At 41.0% G+C, this 26,699-nt stretch overlaps 2 protein-coding genes across 2 annotated transcripts in view; both read left to right on the top strand.

Annotated features, from left to right (window-relative positions):
* nhsl2 (NHS-like 2) overlaps window positions 1-8,323 on the top strand; it is a 233,597-nt gene extending 225,274 nt beyond the window's left edge. The window contains exon 10 of the mRNA XM_030753635.1: window positions 685-8,323. Coding sequence (XP_030609495.1) covers window positions 685-1,024 — 340 coding nt within the window. The 3' untranslated portion in view covers window positions 1,025-8,323. The remainder of the gene's footprint in view (window positions 1-684) is intronic.
* A 4,835-nt stretch (window positions 8,324-13,158) lies between these two features.
* arhgap36 (Rho GTPase activating protein 36) overlaps window positions 13,159-26,699 on the top strand; it is an 80,191-nt gene continuing 66,650 nt past the window's right edge. The window contains exon 1 of the mRNA XM_030753725.1: window positions 13,159-13,295. Coding sequence (XP_030609585.1) covers window positions 13,278-13,295 — 18 coding nt within the window. The 5' untranslated portion in view covers window positions 13,159-13,277. The remainder of the gene's footprint in view (window positions 13,296-26,699) is intronic.

Raw genomic sequence — 26,699 nt, 5'->3', positions numbered from 1 at the left:
CACACACACACACACACATCCAAGACATATTTTAAACACTGAGACTGGTACAAGCTGTGATATTAGAGCAGATGGGTTTCCTCAAATGTCTGTTAAAGGTTAAGAAGTGTTTCACAGTTTAGTCTGTTTTGACAGGACAGCACAAATGCTTTGAGCCATCGCCGAGCCTGCCTGGCAGCTTTATATAACCTGAAGCATGTGACAAAATACGCATTGTCTTGTTGAAAAGGTGTGAGACAGACAGAGTATAAGGTTCCCTAGCAACAGCTACATCTAAAGTGGGTTTGCTGCACGACCACTGGCTCTCATTTTGTCCTTTTTTTTCTTCTTCCAGCGTCCCTTCTCTCTCACATACACGTGTATGGATACAAGTACACACAGAAAGAGACAAGAAATCTAGTCACTAAGCAACAAGTGTTCGTGATTTTTACCTTGTGTGATGCTGAAAATAGCTTGAAAGGCACCGAAGAATAAGTGAGGAGGGGAAATGGAAGATCACTAATCAGTGTTTTCATCTCATACAAGAAAGGACGGAGTCCCTTCTGTAGTTTTACAAATTTTAGTTTCTCTATTCTCCAAAAGCAAATGTCAATCTAAGTGTGAATCATCAGACATGAGCAGTAAATTCAGTGATGTTAAACAGCTGCAAACAGCTTTGTCTGATAATCTTTTCCTCTCCTCCAGGTCCAAACGAAAGGTTCTGGGTCGTAAGGAGCCTTCCGACTCCTTTGGCAGTCGTCAGAGCCTGGTGTCACCAGTGAAGCACAGCACCAGCGGTAGCGACCTCCGAAATCTGACTTTGGGCAGCAGCCAGAGGTCAAGTTCCCGCAATGAGAACTTCATGGCCCTGCTTCAGAAGAAAGGCAACAAGTCTTCCAGTGGAGGAGCCAGGGTCTCTGCCATGGAGCTTCTGAAAAGCACAAACCCCCTGGCCCGACGCGTCACAGAGTTTTCAACCACCACAGCGTCGAATGCCGAGGGAGGAGAGGCAGCGTCTGGGAATGACAAACCCAGCGATCAGTGAATGGAAGTATCTGAGCAGATGTTAACCAGGTCTGTTCGCTGTTGACAAAGCTACCAACCAATTCTACAGTCTACCACCCTCTGGGGACGGGGCCTTCTGACAAATATGTCCACCCAGATCGCTCCAACTAATGACTGACCATTTGCACTGTCCAATCAAATTGGAGCACATTTTTGGACAAAATGGTCCCTCCCATGGTTGGAGCGCTGTTGTTCCCAGTCAAACTAGTCCTTCTAGGAAAGTGAGACATCAATGGAGTGAAAAGCATGCTCTCACTATATATTCAATGAAAAGTGGAGGTTTTGAGGTCATGCCTCAATACTGCACTGCACTACTTTTTCCTGACTGGGAATTTGTTCGGTGTGGAAGCTAATTAGGTGGAAGATGGGTGGAGTAGACACTGGGAACGTAAAGATATACAGTGGGTATCTTTACTCCTGGGTTCTTCCAGATGAACACAACAAAAATCCCTGAAGACCACACGGGTATATCTGAACCTGTGACCATAGTAATCCCCTACAGAGGAATCAAATGAATCCGTAAAACAAATGGAAAGGCAGATAGAAGATATGAGACATTACCCTCAATTCTACCAAATCACTGCACTGCAGGACGATCACCTGTAGACCACCGAAAAGGAAATGTTCCCAAACCTTGGCCATCGTGGTTCTGGCTTCTCTCTGCGGTGAATCTCCTCTCATCTTCAACAGACAGAAGATAAAAGAGCAAGATTTACAAAGAGAAACTGTACGGGGGCTTTTTGCCACCAAAGATGAGGCATGAGCTCACCACACGTTTCATTGCTCGTGCTATGAACACGAACGTGGACCTTCACAAAACATTCCACAAAGCAAATGGAGGACATTTTGGAACGTAAGCACTTTTTTTTGCACCCCCACCCTACCCCCAATTTGGTGTTGGAGGTCGTTTACATGGCGTAACCACTGCGCCACTACCTTTTTCCTCATCTATTATCATCTTTTCACTCTTTGTTCGGATGCTATTTTTTTTTTTGCATATATTTTTTCATAAACATGCCAGATGGCCATTTACTGTTCAACTGGATCATGCTGTATGTATCATGTACAAAGATAAATGTAACACATCTATCAACAACTATCATCTGCAGACACAAAGACTATAAATAGTGTACAAAGCAGCAAGAAGATTGGGACTACAAACTGCCCACGCAGTGAAGGGAAAACACACACACACACACACACAAAGACTGCCAAGCAATCTTATTGAAGACAGACAAAAAATGGCCAATCTACTCAAGTGTGAGTGTGTTCATACAAGTGTGTGCAGAGGATATCATGCCTGTGGAGTTTCTGTTTGGAGAGTATGAAGCAGGCCTGGTTATTAAACAGGGTTTTTATTCATTTTGGTCTCTGGTGTTGGGACCAAAGGACTGTTAAGAACTTCAAACAGACCAGAAGGGACCTAAAGGTGTGTGTGTGTGTGTGTGTGTGTGTGTGTGTGTGTGTGTGTGTGTGTGTGTGTGTGTGTGTGTGTGTGTGTGTGTGTGTGTGTGTGTCAAGAGGAAAGTGCCAAGAACAAAGTGGGAGAGAGAAAAGACAAAGAGGGTGAGTGCATATACGTGTGCATTTGTGTGCGTTCTCACTACATGTCGCACATTTTTGTGAGTGTGTGTGTGTGTGTGTGTGTGTGTGTGTGTGCGCGTGCAAATTGTCACTACACACACCCCTTCCTTCCCTTTCTTTTAGGGATGGACTGGAGTGACCTAAATGTTGTTACCTAAAGGATTCCAAAACCCAGAAGATTCTAGAACCAAGAGGGTTTCGGAAATCAGTGGATGGATACGGAAATGGAAGCATTCCAGAACCAAAAGCATTTCGGAATGTCTGTTGGAGTTTGGAATACTAGGATGCTGTGAGGTCACTGCCGCTCTAGCAGGAGAAATGGGAGACTGGTCGAAAATCTAAATTTCCTTCCGTGTGTCTGGCTGCAGTGTTGTGGAGTGTTTCTGGTTGTTTTGCCCTCCTCCGCGTACGCCGTCTCTTTGGCCGCAGAGAGGAGGTGACGTCTGCACCACCCTCCTCCTCCTCTTCGCCGCTCACTGTTCTCCTCCTCTTTTCATCACTGCTGGAGCACACGCTCCATCTGTCTCTCTTTTTCCCTGCTCTAACCTCTCTTCTGGCACATAGCACACACCCTCTCTTTTCCTTCCCCTGTACACTTCATCCTCTCTCTCTCTCTCTCTCTCTCTCTCTCTCAGTAGCAGCACCTCTCTCCCACCTTGCTCTCACCCTCCATCTTCTCCTGCCCTTCTTCCCTTCTCTCTCTATCTTTTCCCACGTTCCCTTCCTGTCTCTCCCATCTCTTCTCCCTCTCTCTCTCCCTCTCTCTCTCTCTCTCCTCCGCCCCTCCACCTCTCTCTGCATTCAGTCTATGCATCTGAGCTCAGCAGAAGACGTGACACCGGATGAATGTCAATGAATGACTGTTAAGAAAATAGATGCTGTTCTTAGTTTGAGTGTGCAAAAAGCATTTTCTATCAGCGCTTATCTTCTGCCTTCTTTCTTTCTCGCTCTCCTGAGTTTTTATATATATTTTTTTCTCTCTAGTATCCATGTAACATGGAATTACCATGGATGAATGAACAAATGAGTGGATGGATGGGATCTGTGTACTAACACAGGAATGAGGAAGGTTTGAGTGTGTTTTTGCATAAAGGACCTTGACTTTTGGGACCGGACGATGGCCCTGTGGTCTTTGACCTTGGACCTGCCATCATTTCTCCATGACTGTAGACAGTCTGATCATTCTGATCAGCGGTGGTTCAGCTCTGACACTTGACTTACCCGCTGCATGGATGGATTGCGAAAAATGGAAGAGCGAACCTTTCATCTCCTGACTCCCAGTTGGCAAACTATTTCTCGGTGCTATTGAGTCAGAGCTCCCCCTGGTGGATGGAAAAAGAGGACCCGCACATACAATAACAACAAAAGAGTGGGTGGGGAAAAAAAACTCCTTCAGATAAATCTCTCTTCCCTACGGCAGTCCTTCAGGTATTCCATCATCCTGAAAAAAATGCATAAATTATCACCATTTATGATGACTAGTCAAGTGACGCTTGTTTTAAATATTTAGTGAATGAAAAAAGATAAACCTATAAAACTCTGTGTTTGTTTGCCTTGTATACTGAATTATAGGCGTGTTGCTGCAGCGCCTACTGTGTTATTTTTTTTGTTGTTGTTGTTTTTTTACATTTTATTTTTGATTATTTTTTTAATTTCAGCTGCCTTGGTACTACACACACACTCAAACATAACATTTTGCTAAATCTGGCCAAAATTACACTGTTGTGCAGGTGTTAAAAGGAGCATTTCCATTTAATCTGGCAAATATTTGCCCAAATCTGCATTCATATGCAGGCGGAGTGTGGCCGTGAAGACTCTTTTCCCTCGGCGCACATCAGTCGCAGAGTGAATTGGGCTGAGGGGAAGAAGGGAGGGCCACTCGATGGGAAGGGAAAAAAAAAACAAAACATTATTCCAGAGCTAAACCCAGCAGGGTGGGAGCCGACTAGGAAGATACAAGTACAGTGTTAGGAGCGAGAGGATGTCTTGTTTCAGCACCGTAACGCGGTGTGAAGGAGACATACTTTCATCTAAAAAAGCGGCAGGCTGTTGAACAGGTTGTTCACTTACAGTGTGTGCTGAGGATCAAAAATTATTTATTTTTTTTTTACTTTTTATTTTGGCAGACGGCAGATTCCCTTTAATCGGGGAGGAAAGAGATAAAAAAACAAAAAAACAAGAACACATGGGTACACTGGTGAGGATCTAGTCATTTAATATTAAGAACAACATATTTTTTTTGCAGGATTTGCAAATATTTTGTAAAGACAAGAGTTCCTTCGGAAGCGGAAATAATCTAATTAATTGGGTTAATCGTCAAAGTGTCGAGCTGGGACATTACAGCCAACAGGGTGCCATATATTTGTAACGGGAACTACTGAAGGGTGCAATATATTAGACCTCAGTCCAACTCGGTGGGGGGGGATATTTCTGCCTACAAAGCATCTCCGTCTCAAAGAAACGTCTGCAAGCATAAAATATGTTGGCAACGTATTGTATTGAAAATGACATTTTTATGAAGTGTGAAAGAGAGATGACAAGAGGCATATCTCGTGTATTGTCCCTTCTTCGGGAGGAGAAGAGGGAAGGAGGGAAAATGAGGGTGCAGAGCAGAGGTTTGGCTCTGCTGAATGTGGGGATTACCACGCTGAAATTCATTGACAGTCCATCATGTTTTCCTTCACCCCCTCTCTCTCCCTGCGCCTCAGCTGTCCCGTGAGTCGGAGAAGCAATCACGCTAAAAGGTTGATAAAAGGTATGAGAAAGCAAGTAAGGAGAGGAGGAAGGCGCTGCAGTGGCTCGCTAATTAATTTGGTTTAATTTAACATTTCCAGCCTTTGCAGATATCGAACAGCCAAATAGAAACCTGTTCCTAAGAAACATAAATTTAAAGCAGCAGAGAAAATTTGGAAGTTAAGTTGGGAGAGTTGGAGTTCAGGCGAGGATAATTTCCTCACAAGCCAACGGAAGGATTACACTTTATCGGAATGATACACAACATCCCGTCCTGCGCAAAGTTGAATGTAACTCACAGGACGGAGAAAAGTAATTTTTCAATTCTGGGAAAGAAAAAAAAAACACGTTTTACTACAAATTGACAAGAGACTGAAAACAGAAACCCTTTTCTAACACCACTGTTTTCACCCTCCTCTTTTTAAAGCTTTAAATACCATCTCTCACCACAAAATTACATCTAATGGCTTAAATTTAAGAAGAAATTTGTCACTGAACACTTTCAAATATCTATACTTAAATAATGCACACTTTTCTTGGAAAACACTCACACTTTGTTTTTCAGTGACTCAGCTGATGAGTGTACCAAATTGCAGGTTCACCCGCAAAAGGGTCCTGCACACTTGTCTGCAATGAAAATAGAGGAGTGGGAGACAACAGTACTGCTTATAAACTGTTACACACGCAAACACCAGGGGGTGCTGTCGAATGATGTTAAAATATTATAAAAGATGGACATAGCCCCTGAGTCATTACCTTGAATGGCCAGCAGGGGGGCGACTCCTCTGGTTAAGCTAACAAGTGAATTTGGATAGAAGTCTGTGAGAAAATGATTCTACTTCTTGTATGGTCCACGGCCCCAGTAAAAATTCTCCTGATTAGTTTGTGAACTCAGACACTATTTTGAAGTTCTCTTTAACCCTATAACACCAGGCCATCACCGCTGAAGCGCCGGTTACTTGCCCTTACTAGCAGCGAACAGCTGGTTAAGACGTAGCGTATCAGTGCAGAGTGGTTGATCAAAGGAACTTTGATCAGCTGGTTTTTTACCGTAACTCCGCTACCATTTGTCCTATCGGAAAATTCAAATGATTCCTGAAAGCTCAGAAATTGCACTTCCCAGCCATATAGTGGTATTACGGTATTTGTTGCCAGAAGTCTGTGAACGGCGGCGCTTTTGAAGTACGCTGTGTCACGTTCCACATGTTCGGTGTATAAGGTTACCACAGTATGACGTTAACATGTCTAATTAACAGTAAAATGGACAGTATAGCAGTGTATGCTTGAGGGTATGGCTCTAGTGTGATTGATAAGTTGCTGTTATGTCATCTGTTTCTCAGAGTTCAAAAAGTAAAAGGAACAGGACTGAAAAATAAAGCCAAGGTGGAAGTGGTAAAATTTTCAATTCCTCTAATGGCCACTTGAGGCTTTCTTCCAAAAGTGAATCAGGGTCGTGTGTTAAAATTCCCAATTTAAGGGGATTTTAAAACATGTTTACATCCTGTACAAAACAAACAAACAAAACTGTATTGATCTCTCTGGATTGTTTCCCCTTTAAAAATTATTGTACAGTGGATTCTTTTTGTTTGTTTGTTTTTTGATGCTTGTGGTGAGGGAGTTAAAATAGAAGTGTGGTCATTTTGATTGAGAGGTGTGCAGAAATAGGTAGCTTCACTAATCGGTGTCACCAAACTGGATTATATTTGGTGTATGGCTCGTTGTGTGGTGCAGCCTGTCCAAGAAGTTTGTGCTTAAGCTTTCATTAGTGTAACTGTAGAATTTTAGTTGTCTTACAGTACTTAGCACTACTTAGCACTAGCCAAGCTAGCAAGCGTTAGCTGATAATGACCAAAAACTTGAGGCTTCAAATTCCAGTGGGTGACATCATGGCAGCTATGTCCATCTTTTACACGTTTATTTGTGAGGGAAGCCATCAGATATCTGGCATGAGACCAAACAATAAAAAGTAAAAATATCCTTACCATCACTGGCACATTGAGATGACTGTTGTCTTGAAGTGTTACTAAATGAATACTGACTGTTTATGTTCTCAACAAAGTATAAGGTTTCAAAACAAATCCTTTGGATGCCTGGTCAGGAGTCAATGTGGTGGTTAGCCTACAAAGTTAGCGGTTGGAAATGGATCAAATTTGATCAAAAATATTGCATTGCAGACAGGTTAAGGTCTTAAAGATACAATCAAAGGTGGATTTTACATACAGAGACTGCTTAAAAAAAATCAACAGCAGTGTGAGTTTACAATTCCAATACTGTCAACAAATGAATAAATAACTACTTTATAGTATACAGTGGGTAGATGCTACCTCCTCCAGATATATATATCAAGCTACTTCAGTGAATCACATTATCACATAAAAATATCACGACTTTGTTCTATATTTGAACAGTGCCCGGCTTTATGAGCGAGTGATTGAGAGTAACGGGAAGAGATGGAGAGATGTTGTGGCTGCAGATTTGGGCCAAAAGACTTTGTTGTGTTTGCTTCAGGAGTGACAGATGGGTGAGGTTTACTGTGTTTTAGTACTTTGCAGTAGACAAGCAGCCTATAAAGTCCATCACTGATAAGCTTCATCCTCTATCCTCCCCAAGCAAAATAAGACAAACAACCCCCCCAAACCCAATTTAAACCCCAGTACTGGGGGCTGTACAGGCAGCTTATAAAGACACAGATGATAATTAGAGAGACCTAGAGAAAGAGAGACAGACAGAGATATTGGAATTATTCTATTTTTGTTATTCCTCGTTGAAAAATACATATTTAAAGGAATATTCCATGTATGTATTGAATAACCCCTTTTTCTTGCCCCATCCCATGGTGTAATCTGTAGCTGCGAGGTGGTGTCTCACACAAACGCTTCCTTCTGCAGCTCTGCAATGCCAGTGTGATGAAATTATTATTATTATATCATTATAAATAAATTATTTTTCTTGCTTAAAAAAAGAAAACTGTGTTGTTTGTGTGCTTTCCCTCCTGCTGTAGTAGCCTTCACCCTTGCTGTGAGTTTTCTCTGGTGGGGCACCAGCTCTTTTGTTAATTGGCTGTTTCTGTCTACACAGTGAAACACCGCATGGGAAGGAAAACCTTCTGATCCAAGTTTAATCATTAGCTACTTATATAAGGTACTTAATACGTGTGTGTTCATGAAGCACAAGCTGGTTTAGGGAGGAAAAAACAACAACAAAAACAAGACAACTCAGTTCTGACAGGACACTGTTTTCCCCACTTTCTGCCTGTTGTGTATATAATGGTAAATATTGTGTGTATGGCCATTTTTATATTTTTACATTCACCTTATTTAAAAAAAAAAAAAAAAGAAACCCAATGATGGCATTAAATACCTTAAAAGTATGTATCATGTAAGTCATGTAAATATGGTATGGAGTTCCTCAGTGTTCTGTGGTGAGGCCTTAGACCTTGCTACTTGTAAAAACACTGCGTTCACTGCTATGCAAATGATGCCCAGCTATAAGAATCTATCAAGCCTGGTGACACAAATCAGTTGCTTAAACGACAGCCATGATTTGTGACACTGAATTTGAAATAAATGCAAGACTCAAAAGCAGGCTGAGGTAACAGAACGTAAACCATTATTAATGTTGAAATAAAGTCCATAAACTAAATCCAAAGGCAGCTTCCAGAACAGAGTTTAAACAAACAGTTCAAAACCGGAACCAACAGGAATTAAACTCCTTAATGGGGAAGTCCAGAGGGGGCATGCAGGCATCATACAGGCGAACTTCCGCAAAGACTATGGGGAAGGACAGCCCTATGTATACACACACACTGAGGCTAATTGTGAAATGGAAACAGGAGTGAAAATAATGAAACAGGCGAAGACAATCAATAGCAATGAGACAGAAGGAGTAAGTAAAACCAAGCACAAGACACAAGAGACAAATAACTATCACAGTAAAACAAGAAATGGATAACAAGCTTAACTGAAACAAAGACACAAAGCAGCATGAGTCAACTTCACAGAGGGGGAAATACAGAAGGATGAGGCAGAGGGAAACACTGAGGGGACTAATAAATTTCATTAATATCAAGATTTTTCCTAGAGATTCTTAATAACTTAAGAAAATCAAGTTTAAAGGATACCAGTGATGAAAGGGAAACTCTAGACGATCTAATGACACTCCAGTAGACTCCAGTGACTTCTACAACATGGTTTTATAGTGAAAAAGTATCCAGCAACAATAGTACTTCAAAATAATAGATTGATTTTGCAGTTGTTAGACCCAAAAAGCATAGACTGACATCACTTTTCAGTAGTTCTAGTTAGAAAAGTTTATTTTATATTTATATTTTTAAAGAAACTACCATGTTGTTAATGTCTCTCTCCAGCTTCTCACCTCCTGAACTTGAGATTTCTGCTGGTTGGGCTACAGACACTGAATCCATTGAGGTGCGGCAAATGCATGTAAATGAAAGATATCATTACTTAGTACAGCCATTTTTAACTTCAGCCTCTTTGCAATTAGATTTGAGCAGGGAAAAAAAAGAAACAAATAGCAGTAATGTATTTACAAAACACCCGTAATAAAGCATCGCATCAACAAAAGGCTACATGTTAATGTCAGACAGGGCTGTCTACAGGCTTTTGGTTTCATATCGATTGATTGAAGTAAAACCACACTGATAAGCCCAGTTGAATCCTAGAAGAAAAAGCACAACAGTGAATTAATTGTGATTAATTATCTATTGATGAAAAGGAAAACCAAAAAGTGCCTTAACACCCTTTTGATATGTTGATCAAAGATATGTAATCTATAAAGGCGATTTGGAGGATATCTGGCTGGATTCTTCCTTTTCCATGTAAATCCAGATCAGTGCTGTGGATGCTTTTTCATTCTGCACACAGGGTTGTAGCCTGGGGTGAGTCTTAACTTGTGTTTCCACTGAGGATATGAAAGCTGTTGTAGCTGCAGGTTGTTTTTATAATTAGCTGCACGCAACTCTGAGAGGCGGTGTTCACTCCAAAGACAACCTCGCTTAATTACTTTCCTCTGCCGCTTATATTTCTATCTTTGTAAGAACCAATTAGAGTCTAAACCTTGCAAGGACATTTCCTTTACGGTCTCCCTGAGGTTTATGACTCATTTAAAGAATTTGAATTAAGATTATTAACTGACATTAGTTGTCAGTTAATGTCCCTAGAAAAGTACTAGTGTTTCAACAAGTGTATGGGTTTAGATGGGCAGTCAAGGCTGGTTCACACTAATGAAAACTTCACAGCACCCTTCCTATTGAGGCACGCACTCCTGGTTGTAGCACCAGGAGTATTCTGTTGTTGCATTCTAGAGCCATCTAGTGGCTGAACTATGTTAGTGCAGCCTACGGGTATAGTCTGTATCAGGATAGATAGATAGATAGATAGATAGATAGATAGATAGATAGATAGATAGATAGATAGATAGATAGATAGATAGATAGATAGATACTTTATTGATCCCCCAAGGGAAATTATTGATAAACATAATAACATAGATCTTCAAAAATAAAATAGAAACAATAAATAGTAAATAAAATGCCAAATTACTGCAAGAATAATTAATGATAAATTTTAGCTTCACATCCATTGGGCCAGTGTTGCATGAAGAAACACTTTAAGAATTTATTTCTTTTTGCATCTGCTGACAAGAAAGAAAATTATAAACCCAGAAACAAGAAGAACTTCTAGGGACTGTGAGATTTAATTAATTCTCTATGGATTATTAACCACCTTGTTTTAATAGAGGTGTAATCACACTCAGTGGGCATTTAAAGGGAGGAAAGCAGTGTTGGTTGAAAGAAAGGATGCTCTATGCAGACCTGTGAAAAAAACTAAGTACACCCCTTGATTCAGTAGCTTGTACAACCGCATTTAGCAGCAATAACTTGAAGTAATCTTTTTCTGTAACACTTTATCAGTGTCTCACACCATTCTGGTTGAATTTTGGCCCACTCTTCTTCATTGTGTGGCTTCAGTTCATTGAGGTTTGTGGGCATTTGTTTAGATGCAGCTCACTTAAGGTCCCACCACAACATTTGAATCACCCTTGACTGGGCCGTCACAACACTGATTTTTTTTTTTTTTAGCCATTCTGTTGTAGATTTGCTGCTGTGCTTGGGATCCTTGTCCTGTTGCATGACCCAGTTTCAGCCAAGCTTTAGCTGTCTTACAGATGGCCTCACATTTGAGTCTAGAATACTTTTGTATACAGAGGAGTTCATGCTCGACTCAATGACTGCAAGCTGCCCAGGTCCTATGGCTGCAAAGCAAGTCCAAATCATCACTCCTCCACCACCGTGCTGACAGTTGGTATGAGGTGTTTGTGCAAAGGACATTGTTCCAGAAAGTGTTCCAGAAAGTGCGTTTATTGATGGCACATGTTCAGGTGCAACTTTGCAAACCTTTAACATTAACATACTAACTGAGGCCTGCAGACTTTGAGGTGTAGTGCATTATTATTGCTTTATTTTTATGTACATTCTATGTACATTCTACCATAATATGATGAAAGTCATATAAAAACATTATGACTAATAAAATATACACTTATCCCACTATTGCTGCCACATTTGTGTCACAGGACTGACATGCTATGGAAAAGCTTGTGTGTTTTACTGCAATGCCAGAAACTTTGACTAAACAGCAATATTTGAACCCCAGGGAAGAAGAATAGACTCATTAATCAGAAATAAAACATTAACATTATTAATTTTGTTATACATCTACTTAGCATTTGAGCTACTGTGATCACATCTGGGGACAAACAGCAACAACTCAGAATATAAATAACTTCTAGGATAGAAAGTTGGTTTAAGGGTAGGCTAATACAAATTAATGGAAGTCCTCTGAAATGATGAAAATACCTCTGTTTGTTAAGCTGGCTCAAGAGAGTGATTACTCATAACAATATGTTTGACTGTAATTACGTCCCCCTCTCTGCTCTGCCTCATGTGGACACTTTCTGTACTGACATACACATATGTATGGCTATCTCTGTGAGGACATTCAGTGATGTAACATCCCCTAACATTAACCCTTACTCTCACAACTAAATCCTGAATCCAAGCCAGCAGCTCTTTGAAGGTGTTTCAGAAATGTCCTCACCCCCATGGTCAAAAAGATCAATGAGGTCCTCACAAAGATATACTCGCAAGTGCATACACACAGGGGAAGGCTCTCTCATCACAGACAAACTACAGAGCTCCATTCTTCCTGTTTCTGACAGCAGAGAGCGTGCCGTGTTATCTATGACACACACACACACACACACACACACACACACACACACACACACACACACACAGGAGAGACTGCGGCGAGCACAGGAAGAACTGACACCAATCTACAATCAGCACAGAGACGCTTAGAGAAAGAGTGACTTCTCCTCCTGCTCTACTGATTAAAACATTTACACACGTTTAAACACATTTACATACTTTACACAAAAATGAGAAATGATATGAAAAGGAAAACAAATAATGATGCTGTAGAAGAAAGAAACAAAGGTGGTGGGGGGAAAAGTATGAGATTAAATTGCATTGGAAAATGGGGGGGGGGGGGGGGGGGGGGGGGGGGAGAGAAAGAGAGGAAGTGGAACCAAAACAGAAAAAGGGAGGGAGGAGGGACTGAAGTCATGTGGGGAGGAGAAAGAGGGCAAGAAAAAGAAGGAGGGGAGGAGGAACGTCAAGTGCAGGAGGGAAGAGAGAGAGGGAAAGAGGTTAGGAGCAGCATTAGAAAAGAGAAAAAGGAGCAGAAGAAAGAGGAGAAGATTTCCTAAGCATCCTGTTTGGAGTATCTGTAGCTGGGACAGACGCACACTGACTAATGCTCGTGCTGGATGGACAGACGTTCACTTCCACGCTTCCAGCTGCACATGTGTAAGACCGACCTGTGCCAGCAGACATGCATTTCTACTGCGTGGTGGGTAATGCACATGGACCTTTTTTTGTGTGTGTGTGTGTGGGTGTCTGTGTGTGTGTGTTTTACCATAATTCTGTAAAAGCAGCTGAAATATCAGCTCTTTCACATGGTACTCTCACCTTTTAAACTCTACCATGAATGGTGGAGCTTTGATGGAGCAAGCTATGCAGTCAAAGATTAAAGACTTGAAGGTCTCCGCTTCAGCTTTCTTTTTTTTTAATCAATCACATGCTCTGTGCCGCTGCACTTTTATCATCCATGTTTTTATTGCACTGTCATTAAACTCGGCTGAACTTGTTTTCCAGTAATCCCAAATATTTTCCTCTGCAGTCACGCCCAAGTCCATCATTGCTCTAATATTTTTTTAAAAAGTGTTTTTTTTTTGTTGTTTTTTTTACTTGGCCTGAAAATGTTGGAGATGCACCAAGTCTCCACCTCTGTCAGTTTCATAGCTGTGGTTAAAAAAAAAAAAAAAATCCTCATTCAGTGGCAAAATTCCCAAGGAAATTTAAAAATGAAATCAGTTGTTTCTCGGCTCTCCACCTGAAATAAGTCTTCACTTTCTGTTCTACAAACAGAGAAAAACAGAAGAGTCGCGGTGGCTTGTGAAACAAGCACAAGAGTAATGTATTCTGACTGCAGACAGGAGGAAAATCAGATTTACTTCTGCTTACACTGGTGACAAAAAAAGAGAAGCAGCGGCTGTTTTTGTTCCAGTCTTATGGAAACCTGGAGTCAATTCCCTGACGCTTCCATTTCGCCCTCATTTTTTACTACTCTACATGAATTCTTTAAGTATGGGAATGTGATAAATTACAGTAAAGGAAAAATATTAAAGTTATTTTTAATGATTTTTAACAGTTAAATGAAGCTAGCTGGAAAAATGTCTACTTTGATCTAAATACATGTACCAAATAATTATTTTTTTTCCAAGAGCCGCCATGTAATTGTCTACTCTACTATAAACAGACAATTATGCAGTACTGCACACCTGAAATATACATTCCTGTATTCATACCACAATACAGCACCAAGACTTTTAGTCAGATAAACTGCTAATATTTTGTATTGCAGCCATCCTGCTACACATCACTGTAATGCAGTGTGATGTGGTTCGGATTAGGAGAATTAATTGCATATAAGCCATTAATTTCCATTTATTTAAGGAAACTTAATAGCAGCAAAAGCACAATCAGAATCAAAATCACCTATAAGCCTCTTAAATCACTGAATTTTATGCTAACAGTGGTTTAAAGGGGTACGTGCTGTGTAAAAGTTATCATTTCAGTAGGTCCCCTTTAGCGCCGTTTAAGTTGTAGCATCTTTTAGCTTATTGCTATGACTTTGTGACCCACAACTTTAATCGTTTAGTTTACTGTATGCTGCCTGACCAGCGGCTACTTGAAGACATTAGCAACCAGGTGAAGAGCAAAGTGAAAGACAGCAAGAGCTACATATACCCCCCAGGAGGTTCTCCTTCTTCTTTCAGCTGCTTCTTTTATTGGTCACCACAGTGGATCATCTGCCTCCCTCTCACCTTTTATCCCTACCATCCTCCTCTGTCACATCAACCCCTCTGCATGTCCTCCTTCACTACATCCATGAATCTTCTCTGTGGTCTTCCTCATTTCCTCCTGCCTGGCAGCTCCATCTTCAACATCCTCTGTCCAATATATCCACTATCCCTCCTCTGCACAAATCATCTCAGCCTTGCTTCTCTGACTTTATGTCTAAATCTGAGCCATCCCTCTGATGTACTCATTTCTTTTCCTTGTCCACCAATTGGAGGTTGGTGGTTCAATTCCTGGCTCCTCTAGTCTTTTGTTTGTGTGTTTGTTTTTAAAAGCCTGTCTTTTCTGGCAGCTTTTGCAGTCAGAATTATGATCTGAATGCGCTGTTGTGCCAAACACATTTACTTTTCCAAGATGAGCTCTATGGATTCTCTGTGAGCTCCTCTTGTTAAGGTTTCTCTTTTCATTTTCCTTCATTTATACATTTGCGCTTTTGTTCACACAAGTGTATATGTATTATGGCAATGCTACAGTACTCAGTTCTAATCCTGTCTCTCGTAGTCACCCTAAAGACCACGCTGTGGTCTTTACTCTTAACATCTTCAGCTCGGCCGCCTGTCTTTTGTCAGTGCCACTGTCTCCAAACCATACATCATAGCAGGTCTCACCACCACTGTGTAAACCTTCCCTTTAACTCTTGCTGCTCTCCTTCTGTCACAAATCACCCCTGACACTCGTCACCACCCACTTCACCCTGCCTGCACTCTCTTCTTCACCTCTCTTGTGCACAGTCTGTTGCTTTGGATGTTTCACCCCAGGTATTGGAACTCATCAACCTTCACTACCTTTACTCCTCGCAGGTCCATATTTCCACCTGTCTCCCTCTTACTCACAAACATGTATTCTGTCTTGCTTCTACTGACTTTCATTCCTCTTCTCTCCAGAGCATACCTCCACCTTTCCAGACTCTCTTCCACCTGCTCCCTACTCTCACTACAGATCACAGTGTCATCTACAAACATCATAGTCCACAGACACTCTTGCCTGACCTCCCGCTTGTCCATCACCACTGAAAACAAGAACAGGCTCAGAGCAGATCCCCGATGTAGCTCCTACCACCACCTTGCATTCACTAAATAACATATTTAAACCACTTACAGGTGAAGTGAATAACACTGATCATCTCCTTCAAATGTAATGTCCTCCTGGAAACACAGTCATGTGGATGTTACTTTAACATGCTCCAATCACCTAAACACTATCGCAGACCAACCTCAGCCACCCTGCATGACACTGGCATTCCCTAATGGTTGCAGCCTCCGCCAGCAGGGCAGTACACCCCTTAACCCCACACACTGCTAAGGAATGACTCCAGGGACAACCAAAAGAGCACAGGGTATTGGCCCAGCCTAGAAACTCCCCAGATCCGAGTCTGAACTAGCATTCACAGAGGATCCAACCTACAGCCCACAAAAGCCTAAGAATCTACTATCAACAAAACATTAGACTTGGTTTTGATGTTGTGGCTAGTTGGTGGGGATTTATTTAGTGAGAAAGTGAGAAAGGGTCTTGTGAACTTTGCCAGATGGTGTTTGCAGCATCACATAGATGTTACACACTTTGTCAAGCAAAGCGGAGCTAAGAGCAGGGATGCCCCAATCCAGGTTAAGTAGCAGAGTTGCTAGTGTGAGAGTTAGCATAGCATGAAGAATGCTGTTAGTCGAGTATTTTACTCTTGATTCGTCACCAGCTTTTCATTGCATGCGTGCAGTAGTTTTGATTTCACTGCAAACTGTGGTCATGCGACTTAATATCTCTGAAAACCTCAGAGGAGGCAGGACAGTGCTTTTCCCACCAGTTCTCTCTGAGTCAGTCGCTTATGTTGAAAAGCTTTTATAGCATTTTGATAACATAATGTGTCGTGAACCTACTTAATATTATTTCACCTCACCTGGGCCGTATAAGTACCACCCCTGACATGACACACCTGTGTGAGGATGTGGGCGGAGACTAAGAGCAGGTAAAAGAGAAACTGGTGATTTTGAGTGGCAGTGGTTTGCAGTAAAGACTCTCCAACTGAAATAACACTAGTGCAAATAAATTTGGGGAATAACATAAATGTTTTGTTTTTTTTCATTTGATTTATGTCATTCCCGTCATCATTTATTATTTCCAAGCCAAGGTGGTATTCATAGTAAAATACAGTATAGCGTTGGAGCATTGGAGAAATTTGGAGCCTTAGTTCAGAATCGACAGTTTAAGATGCTTACCAGCGTTACCTCATGTACATGCCTATGAGCTTGATGACAGGAAAAAACAAAACAAAACAAACAAACAAACAAACAAAAACATGTCTGGTTTTCTCCCACAAAGAAAAATGTTTTGGTGTTTGACTAAAAATCCCAGATAGCCGAGAATTTTGACTTGTATCCACTTGCCTTAAATAAGAAGAAACGTAAACTGCCAATCCAGAAGCACAAAACTGCCAATGTGCTTCTTTAGTGCAAACTAAAGTTTAAGATGCGCTGATTTCGGTGCCGATTGCGTAAGTTGCAGATGCAAGAAGTGCGAGATAATCATCAATCATCATTTCTGTACTGCTCAAAAACTGAGAGCCTCTGCCATCTGCTTTGGAGCATCACTTTGGCTTCAACCGGCAAATCCAAGTCCAGCTGAATCTTAAAGTAAATAGCACACACTTATTTCTCCATGCCTTATTTTCCTGCCTCTCAGACATTATCAGACAGCTGCATCACTTCCCTCTCACACGTGTATCTGCATCTGTCCATCTGTCATCTCCCATTTCCCCACCAGCAGAGCATCTCTGTCTGCCGTTACCCCATCTGCCTCCGACTCGCTCCACCGCTGCTTCTGTCACGGTTAGGTGCAGCTTGTACGGCTCAATCATATTTGGTGCTTGTCTTCTTGATTTGTGAATCTCACTCTGGCATGTTATTAGCTCCGCAGAGCGGCCAAACCTCTTTAAAGTGTCTGGAGACTTGGCTGCACGTATGAACCGTGGCTCTGACTTCTTTGCCAGAAGCTTGTTCTGTCGCTGTTGAAGGTTTGCATCTGTTGTTGACTTGAGAAAACATCCACTTACTCTACGTGGAGTTTTGGGTTTGAGGTTCTGGATGGAGCTGCGACTTATTACATATTTGTGTTTAACTTCTTTTTTTTTTTTTATTATGTTGGCAAAAAAAAGGTGGTGGTGGTGGGGGATGGGGGAGTACGGCAGATTGTTGTTTTTGCTCTTAATATCTTCACATTTTACTGATAAACTGGTCTGTCTGTTTTGCAATAAGATGAAAATCCGAAGGCAGGCAGTGGGTGGTTTCTCAGGGCTCACCTTAAATCTGAGTTTAAAAAGGATTTGGCCCACCGGATTGCACCAAGAGGCAGTTTTTACAAATATAATGTAGAAAAATGAAGCTCGCAGGCTTTCATTCTGTTATAGAGGAGACAAACCGGGTCCAGCAGTTTAAGTTTTGAAAGACAGAAAAAGGATGTTCATAAAAATTGAACTGATCAAATTTTAATTCGGATTTAAAGTAAAGTGTCCTCAAGCATACCTGGAGGAGATCCTTCTTTTTTTTTTTTGCAAATTGATAAACTGTCAAAAATATTTAGAAATTTTAAGGCTTACATTACTTTAACATCTGGGCACCTGACCTGCCAAATATGTATTTGTTTTCATTTCTGAAAAGGCCTGAAACAAAAATCTAAACCAAAATGTTGTTAAACGATATTAAAGACCCCCCCCCCCCCCCAAAAAAAATACTGCAAACACATTTTTTCAGTCCTGAACGCTCCCCAGATGTGCGTCTGTGTGTTTTCCTCCCTCCACATTTTATCTAATGGTTTTTGAAGTTCAGGAGGAAACACCCCTAGTTCACCGTAGTCAATCAAGCACCAGGCAGGCAGCCACGCCTTGAACGGAGTCACGCAGGAATCTGATGGCGGCGTCCAGCTTCTCTTGTGGATACCAACATTTAACCACCAGAATCTCAAATCAGTCGCTGCTACTTTCAGCTTGTTCAGAAAGAGGTTGGAGCTGACACGATGGCTATCTTGCCACACTTCCTGTCTGCAAAATTTTGCATCTCTCAGTCTGACGTCTGACCTGCCGAGCAGAACGACTTCAGCAGGCATTTAAAATTTGAAATGTTGAACTACAGTAATGTGCTTTAGTCAGACTTTCTCTGTTGACATTAAGGCCTGTGTGCTTGTATTTTAGTATTATTTAGTATTTTGTATTATCGTTGTGTTTTTTTCTTCACAGGAAACAAATATAGATGAAATCATCTGTCCTTTACAGTAACTGTAACAGTCTTATTCACAAAAAGATTCATAAAAAGTTAAAGAGTTAGTAAGAAAATAAAAAGTGACATCAGAGCAGAGAACACAAAAATTAACCAGGAAAAAAAAATTTATAAATGAACAAAAGCAAACAGATTCAACAGTTTGGGCTCTTTCATGCCTTTTTTTTCTCCACTATTCTGTCCTCTCTGTATCGCTGATTTCCTGTACCTGCTTTTGGCTGTTGTAGTTATGCTGTGTGTCTGTGTAGCTGTGGTGTGTGGCTTGGATTTTTACAGACTTTTGCATGAAGTGTGTTAAGAAATCAAATGCATGGACATATTTGTGTTTGTGTTTGCTGGTTACTAATAGACAATACTTGTCATGAGAGGAAATAACTGTGAAGCTGAAACCATAGACTGAATGTAGGTAGTAAACTAGTAATGCAAGATACATTTTTTTAAAATAACTTTTTGCAGCTTTAGTGCACAGTGGAGTGAGAGATGGAGGAAGAGACGCAGTAAATTGTCACAGTTCAGGACTCGAACCCACGCAGCCTGCTCCCACCGCCCCCAACTTTGGCGCTACTGAAGATTTAGAGTATGATTGGATGGGAAGGCATCTGTGATAAGAAGTGGTGGAGAAACGCGAGGGTGTGATGCATATTTGAGATGTGTACTCCTTTTCAACACCAGCCTCTGGAGCTACATATTTTTCTGCTGCATTAGTTTCACCATGAGCTCCATCTCCAGTCCTGTGTGACCTTGAGTCCATCTGACATATAAAATTATAAAAATATACCCACTTTTATAGTTTGTATGAGCCAAAGTCAACTGTGAAACTCACAAGTTTAACCTCCTTACACTGTGATAAATTGGAATACAGTCTAGCCGTTGAGCTGCAACAGGGTAAAATCCAGTCTGTGTGACAGTTAAATTGCTATTAAATGAGACTGAACCTTCGATAATCCCTTCAATATATTTCATCACTGCATGACAGGAGAATATTTTATTTTCTCCAGAGGCTTTGGAAAGTCGTGGCTAAAGTTTTAAATCATCATCATCACTGTATTTCAAAGTGTTTTTTTTTTTTTTTTTTGTTGGGTTTTTAGTTCTGCAGGTTTTGTGTTGGTCCTTAAGACTTAGAAGAAATTTTGGAAAGCTCTCCTAATTTAGGCTCCAGACGATTGTAACAGACTGCCAAATGAATTTAGGGGGAGGAAGACTTTCTGCAAAATGTTTTCTTGTCTGCAGCTTTTTTGTGCTGCCGTCCTGCTCAGATTTGCTTAGCAAAGGATGACTTCTAAGCCAACAGGACTCATGACAGAGAAGAACTGTGCAGTTTCTCTATATTTTTTCACATTGCCGTTATGTGACTTCCTCCCAGAGGCAAGCCTCTTCCTTCCTATTAAGATTCAAAAAGTAGGTCATAAATATGTCTTTAATTGTCTCCCCAGTACTCACAAGTTTTCCTTTGTGCCTAGAATTCCATTTTATGGCTCACTCACACTAGAGTAAGAATATGGCAAATAAGGCAACCTCCTTGCAACTAGGAAAAATCCATAGTTGCTCAATGATTGCACTGATTTTTTTGGCTGTCGGAGACCAAATCCAATGTAACAGCCAGTTGCTTGGAGGCTGAGTGTGCAGCACCTTCAGCCTCTGGGTGATCACTTTCAATTGCAAGGTGATTGCACAGGTCACTGAATGAGAGGCAACCTGTCTTCAAACAGTTATAGTTTGACCTGGACTGACTGCAATTAGACAGATTAGCTAAGGTTTCCAAATAATTGCCATCTATTAAATAAATGCTGACAGATTGCCAACACTTTGTAATCAGTCTGAGTGAGACTTGACTCAACTGGTTGCCAAGTGGTGTTTTCTGATTATATTCCTATATAACAGCAAGGTTGCAGAGCGCCGATGCCATTTTTCAGTTACATCTTCCTGCAGCAACCACTACTGTATGAAGAATGTAAATTTGTGTATGTTAGACGGCAACATATTTGCAATTTTCACCAATTTATCACAGTTAATTGTTGTATCATCACAAACGGATTGTATGTAATTGCCAGCTTGACAACAATCAATCACAACTGATAGAAGAATGACTATTGTTGCTTTGTTTGATCGCTCTTTTGTTGCTTCGAAGACGACAGCTTTGAAGGCACCAGGTATGCAACCACCTGGTGCCTTCAAAGCTGCCGTCTCCTTGCTTTGAAACAGCCATTCAAAAAGCAACGAGATCACAAGTTCAGTGCAGATGGTGACAATAATTTTTCCCTAACGTGACTGGAGCATTAGAGACAAAGTCTGAATTGGAGGAGGTTGGATTGAAGTTTTTTTGGTTGTTTTTCACAGTTTTACTCTCATTTTTACTCTTTGGTTACAGTCAGCGCTAAAAACTACTTGGTGAGGTTCAGGAAAAGATTGTGGTTCAGGGTAAAATCAATGGGGAAAAATGAAACCAGCGCTAAAGCAAGAAAAGCTGCAGGCTCTATGGGTGCTGCTTGAAGCTGGTGCCAAAAGGGCATCAATCCCCATAGATTCCCATGTTAAAGTAAAGAGCATTAAAAAGCATACTTTCAGTCTTGTACAAAAAATGGTTTTGGCCTCTGTGGATACTTTCTGCTTTCATAACAGCTCCAAATGGAGTTAAGTGCATTGATTGACAGGTGTCCAAACACAGGCAGCTGAAGCCGATGGTGTCTTGCTGGGCCTCATCTGGTGTGTGTGTGTGTGTGTGTGTGTGTGTGTGTGTGTGTGTGTGTGTGTGTGTGTGTGTGTGTGTGTGTGTGTGTGTGTGTGTGTGTGTGAGCATGTGTGCACGTGTGTGTTTTGTTGAAATTCTAGTGTTTGGCTGATCTCTTACTTAGCAGGTATATGTGTCTGTGCACTCGTATAGTTTAAATGCCCCATGGAGTTTAGTTCAAGCTTGAATGTTTGACATTGTGGTAAATCGCCCACTTTGCCATAATTCAATACAGATGAATGAAACAAAAATAGCACGTATGTTTGAAGCGTTCTTTTGCAGTCGGCTCTGGTGATGCCTTCAACATTTTGCTGCACATGTATGCCATCCTGTGTCCGTGTGCATGTGCATGGCTGCAGCAGTGATTTGTGAGTGAGTGCCAGCGCCTTCAGGCTGTCCACATAAACAGTCTCCAGTCTCTCAACAGCCGTGCTTGGTGTTATATAACCAGAGTGACACTGACCACTTCCAGCTGCAGGTTCAGCTGTCATTAATCATTGTGTTCATAATTTTTGTGTCGTTCCTATAGTTATTCTCATAGAGCTGTTTAAACACGAGGCTACTTCAGGGACAGAGCGCTTTCTGGTGCTGATTCTGTTGTGTGGAGGTTTTGTGGGAAACATTATAGTTAAACAAAGCAACATATGGATGTACTCACTGTCTGATGGACAAACTGTGTGATGAAAAAAAAGACTGCCCCCCCCAAACACACTCACACACATGTACACCCACTGGCCACTTCATTAGGTATACCAGTTCAACTGCTTGTTAGCACAAGTATCGAAGCAGCCAATCATGTGGCAGCAACTCAGTGCAGTTCGGTATGTAGATATGGTCAAGATTACCTATTAAAGTTCAAACCAAGCAGCAAGGTGATTTTAGAGATTTTGAGTGTGGCAGATGCCGATATTCAGTATTTGTGTGCAGCTATGAGCGTTGGGTTGTCTCTATAATGTAAACCTGGTTTTCTTTAGTATTTCAGGTGTTTTCACAAGTTAATTCAACATGATATGAAGGATATTCTGTTCTCCTCTTGACTTTGTTTTTTGTATTGCTTTTTCAGCTTGTTTACTGAGCAGAGTCTCTCACCACATGGAGATTTATAGTTTTCTTGGGATTCACAGTGATGTTGTTTTCTTGCCATGTGGCAGCCTGACTAAGCAAGGAGAGTTCTCTTGAAAAGTAAAATTTAATGTTTTGGAAATTCTTGGTTTAAGAGTTATGTACGGAAGGCTGAAAATGCCATAATTATTTAAAAAAAAAAATTAAACTCATCCCTGCTGTGCACTTTGACATTGATGAACCAAAGGTTTACCCTACGATACAAATACACAACAGAGCTGAATTTGATAATTTGATATAAAGAGATGCAAACCGTAAAGTTCTGGAAATAAATAAGGTAATGCAAAGAAAAAAAAAATGGCAAGTTATTTCCTCTTTCAGACACAGTTACTCATTTACGGTCTGGTGGACTCAGTGATCTGCTCATTGTGTAGCGCTGTAACGTGTCACCAACAAGGAAGTTGCAGAGTCCTTTCTGATGGACAACAACACTCATAACGTGGCTGAAGGGTGTTTCTCCCTTCGCTTCTTTTGAAATTTTCATTTATCGACCACTATAAATACTGATACTGATAGGTAGACAAATAGGCCAATAATATTGTCCTGCTAATAAATTGGACAGGCTTTAATGTTTACAGCTGATTTTAATAGATATACATCTAAGAACTTCATTATTGCCCTTTGAACTATGTGACTCAATACTTTATTATTCTGAACTTATAATACATTACTTATTATGACATAAACACACACTAGAACATAAAATATGTATCAGTCCTCAGCTGAAAATAGTCCCCAAAAAGCACAGTACTTACCACTGTTTGAATAACATTTGCTGTTTTAGCAAAATGCTGGAGTCTTTTGCATAAATAAAGTATAATTTATGACCTGTTTCCTTTTCAGCACAGGGCAGTGTATGGGTCAGGGTGAAAATAAGTTATAAAATGTTAAATGCATTATTTTTCTTGTTTTAAATGCTGTCTAAAATTTTCTTTGTTTAAAGCTTTATTATTGAAACTGAGCTACATATCTGAGCCATATAGTAAACTTACATCATCTGAGTGCTACACAGGGGCAGAGAAGTCCAAAATTAGATTAACATGTTGTTTATTGATTAACCTTTGTTGATTAGCATTAACAATTCTCATCTTTTAGCTGTCTCCCTTCACTCTATTCTCCATTTTTTTTCCCCCACTGAAATCAAACTATTCGTCACTTTTTTTGTCAACTAAGAAGTACAAAAATAGATATTTTTGAAAGCCATGAACACATTTATAATCCACTGACTGAGAAAAGACCCTGTCCCCTGAAAGTTTCTGTGTAACCGTCAGGTATCGTTTTCTGTCAGGTGAAGAGTTTTCTTTGTTTGCCTCGAGTGGATTGGGGCCGACTCTTCTCGACTCGAGCTGGGTGATGAGAGCAATGTTTCCAGACTGCAGAGCTGGGGAAGTGGTTCAGAGGCTTTTTAATCAGCGGCAGAGACGCTTACAGTGCCATCATCTTCTCCAGAAACAATGGATAACATCACTGTTGTGCATGTGTGTGTGTGTGTTTCTTAACCTGTGTGCGCTGTTAAACCCGACAGTAAATCCACTGCTTACTCCTGTCCTTGGAAGACCTTGGTTGAGTTATGACAGGAAAACCGCAGGATTCTCAACTCCTTAACTTTCCAAGGGATTTGCCTCAGTGTAAATCTGAGGCGAGGAGCTGCAGAGAAATCAGTGGAAACATGGACGAGGCTCTTGCCATATTTTTTTTTTTTTCCCTCTCCCACACTTTTCTGCTATCTTTGTTTAGATACTCAGCAAAAAGAAGCCTACTTTGTTTTGAATCTACCTTCAAGTTGTAGCTATGACTTCACTCTTGGCATCTCTGAGCGGTCCCTCAATCTCCTCTTCCTGTCCATGTGTATCCATCATCACCTACACGCCCGTGTGCATCTGTCGGCCTTGGCAGCTCTCTGCATGTTTAAACTTTATGATGGATGTTCTGCTGGTGGGCTACAAATGCCAGCATCGCACTGATTTACTGACCTCTGGGGCTGGAGGATCGCTTTGCACCTCAGCTCACACGGTGGGCTGGCTCAGGTGCTGCGTCGAAGCTCAACGATAGTTCAGTTACTTTGGGGTGTCAGTCACAAACCAACTCCAATTTTTTATGCTCTCGATGGTCGTGACGTGCATTGTACCTTCCTCTTTATAACAGTGTGAACTGTCCTGGGCAGATGCTGTAAAGGAAATTTTTGAAACATTGGAACTGAATATCCTGAATTTCAGCCTTTGATTAACTCCATCTCCATCTTGTTTGATGTTTGTACTTTTGTGAATTCAAGAAAACTCCAAATTTTATTAAGCCAAAGAGGTTTTGCAAACTCAGCCCAACACGTCTGTTATTAAAACCTATACAGCAAAGGTGGTTTGGGTGGGTGTTGCCTTTGACTTTTTTTTTAATAGGTTGAGTTCAATTTTTAGCAGTAATTGCAAAAAACCTTTTCTTTGCAATTTCTTATAGGGCTGAGGTCGATTTTAAACTGGAAGGATATTAGTGGAAGCCACAGTATGACCCTGTGCATTCAAATCTTTGCTTAGTGAACTGTGAGCAGTTCTCTTGGTTTTAAGAAGCTTTGCTCAGGCCTCACTCATTTCGAGTGAATGTTATCGGTTCAAAAATCCGCTCCTTAATGTGACTTAGTGTTGTTACGCAAGCAGCAGGCAACTTGTCAAAGACGAGGATGGGGATGAGAGTGGAACTCTTCAGGAATTCATTCTGAGAAAGGGGATAAAGAAGTGTTGAATTCAGATACAGTCTGTGCAGGTGTTGCTTTTAACTGCTGTAAGAAAGGACTCATGGCAGGTGAGGGTCAGCGTGTGAAGCAGGTTAATACAAGAAAGGTTGATAGACTGATGATATCGCATGACTGTTGGGGCATCGCAGTGTTGCTTCAGAGGATGCGGGATGTCTCACGTCAGAGACAGCAGGGCTCAAATCATGAAACAGCCTCAGTTGGCATTTTCCACATTTCCTGTCTATTCCCTGTAGATGTTCCCCACCCGTCCCCAGATGGTCCCACCGTGGCTTTCATCCCAAGATAGACGGCTGGGGCCAGAGCTGCCAGGGTCAGAGAGTTTGTCACATCCTTTTACCTTTTGACTTTTTGTTATCGAGGACACGACGTGGAACAGAGCAGGATCAGTTCCCTCTGTGAAAACTCAGCAAACATGTGGCTGAAATGTTAACGTTCTCTTCAACCCTTCAAAACTGATTGAAGAGGGATGACACAAAACTGAACCGCAGACCGACGGATGTCAAAGTTGTTTCCATGGACAGTAAAACGTCTCTTACAAAGCATTAAAGATCAGATTATTGCAATGAAGAAAGGATCAACTAGCTCAGAAGGATAAGACATGAACAGAGTGGAAGGTCAACAGTGAAAATTATGAACTAGTAACAAAATCTGTGTGCGTTTTTGTTGTTGTTTTATTTAGTTTTGTTTGTTTTTCTTCATGGACATGCTCTCTTTCTGTTTGAAATCCTCCCATCCAGCAAACAGTACCTTTCATGCTTGATACTCAAAACTCAGAGACAGTTTCATCTCAAGAGCTATACAATCAATCAGTCCATAAAGTCACCCCGGTAGAAATGTTTGAACTCACAGTTGTAACTACTCACTACAAACCTGCCGAGATACCACACAATCAGAGCCATATCTTTTGCATAGGGACATGTTATGTGAACCATGCAACACACCACAGCACTTGTAGCTGAAGCTAGTTTGCAATGC

This window comes from Archocentrus centrarchus, chromosome 18 (genome assembly GCF_007364275.1).
Source record: "Archocentrus centrarchus isolate MPI-CPG fArcCen1 chromosome 18, fArcCen1, whole genome shotgun sequence".
Classification (NCBI taxonomy): Eukaryota; Metazoa; Chordata; class Actinopteri; order Cichliformes; family Cichlidae; genus Archocentrus; species Archocentrus centrarchus.
This window is presented reverse-complemented; position numbering and strand designations above follow the sequence as displayed.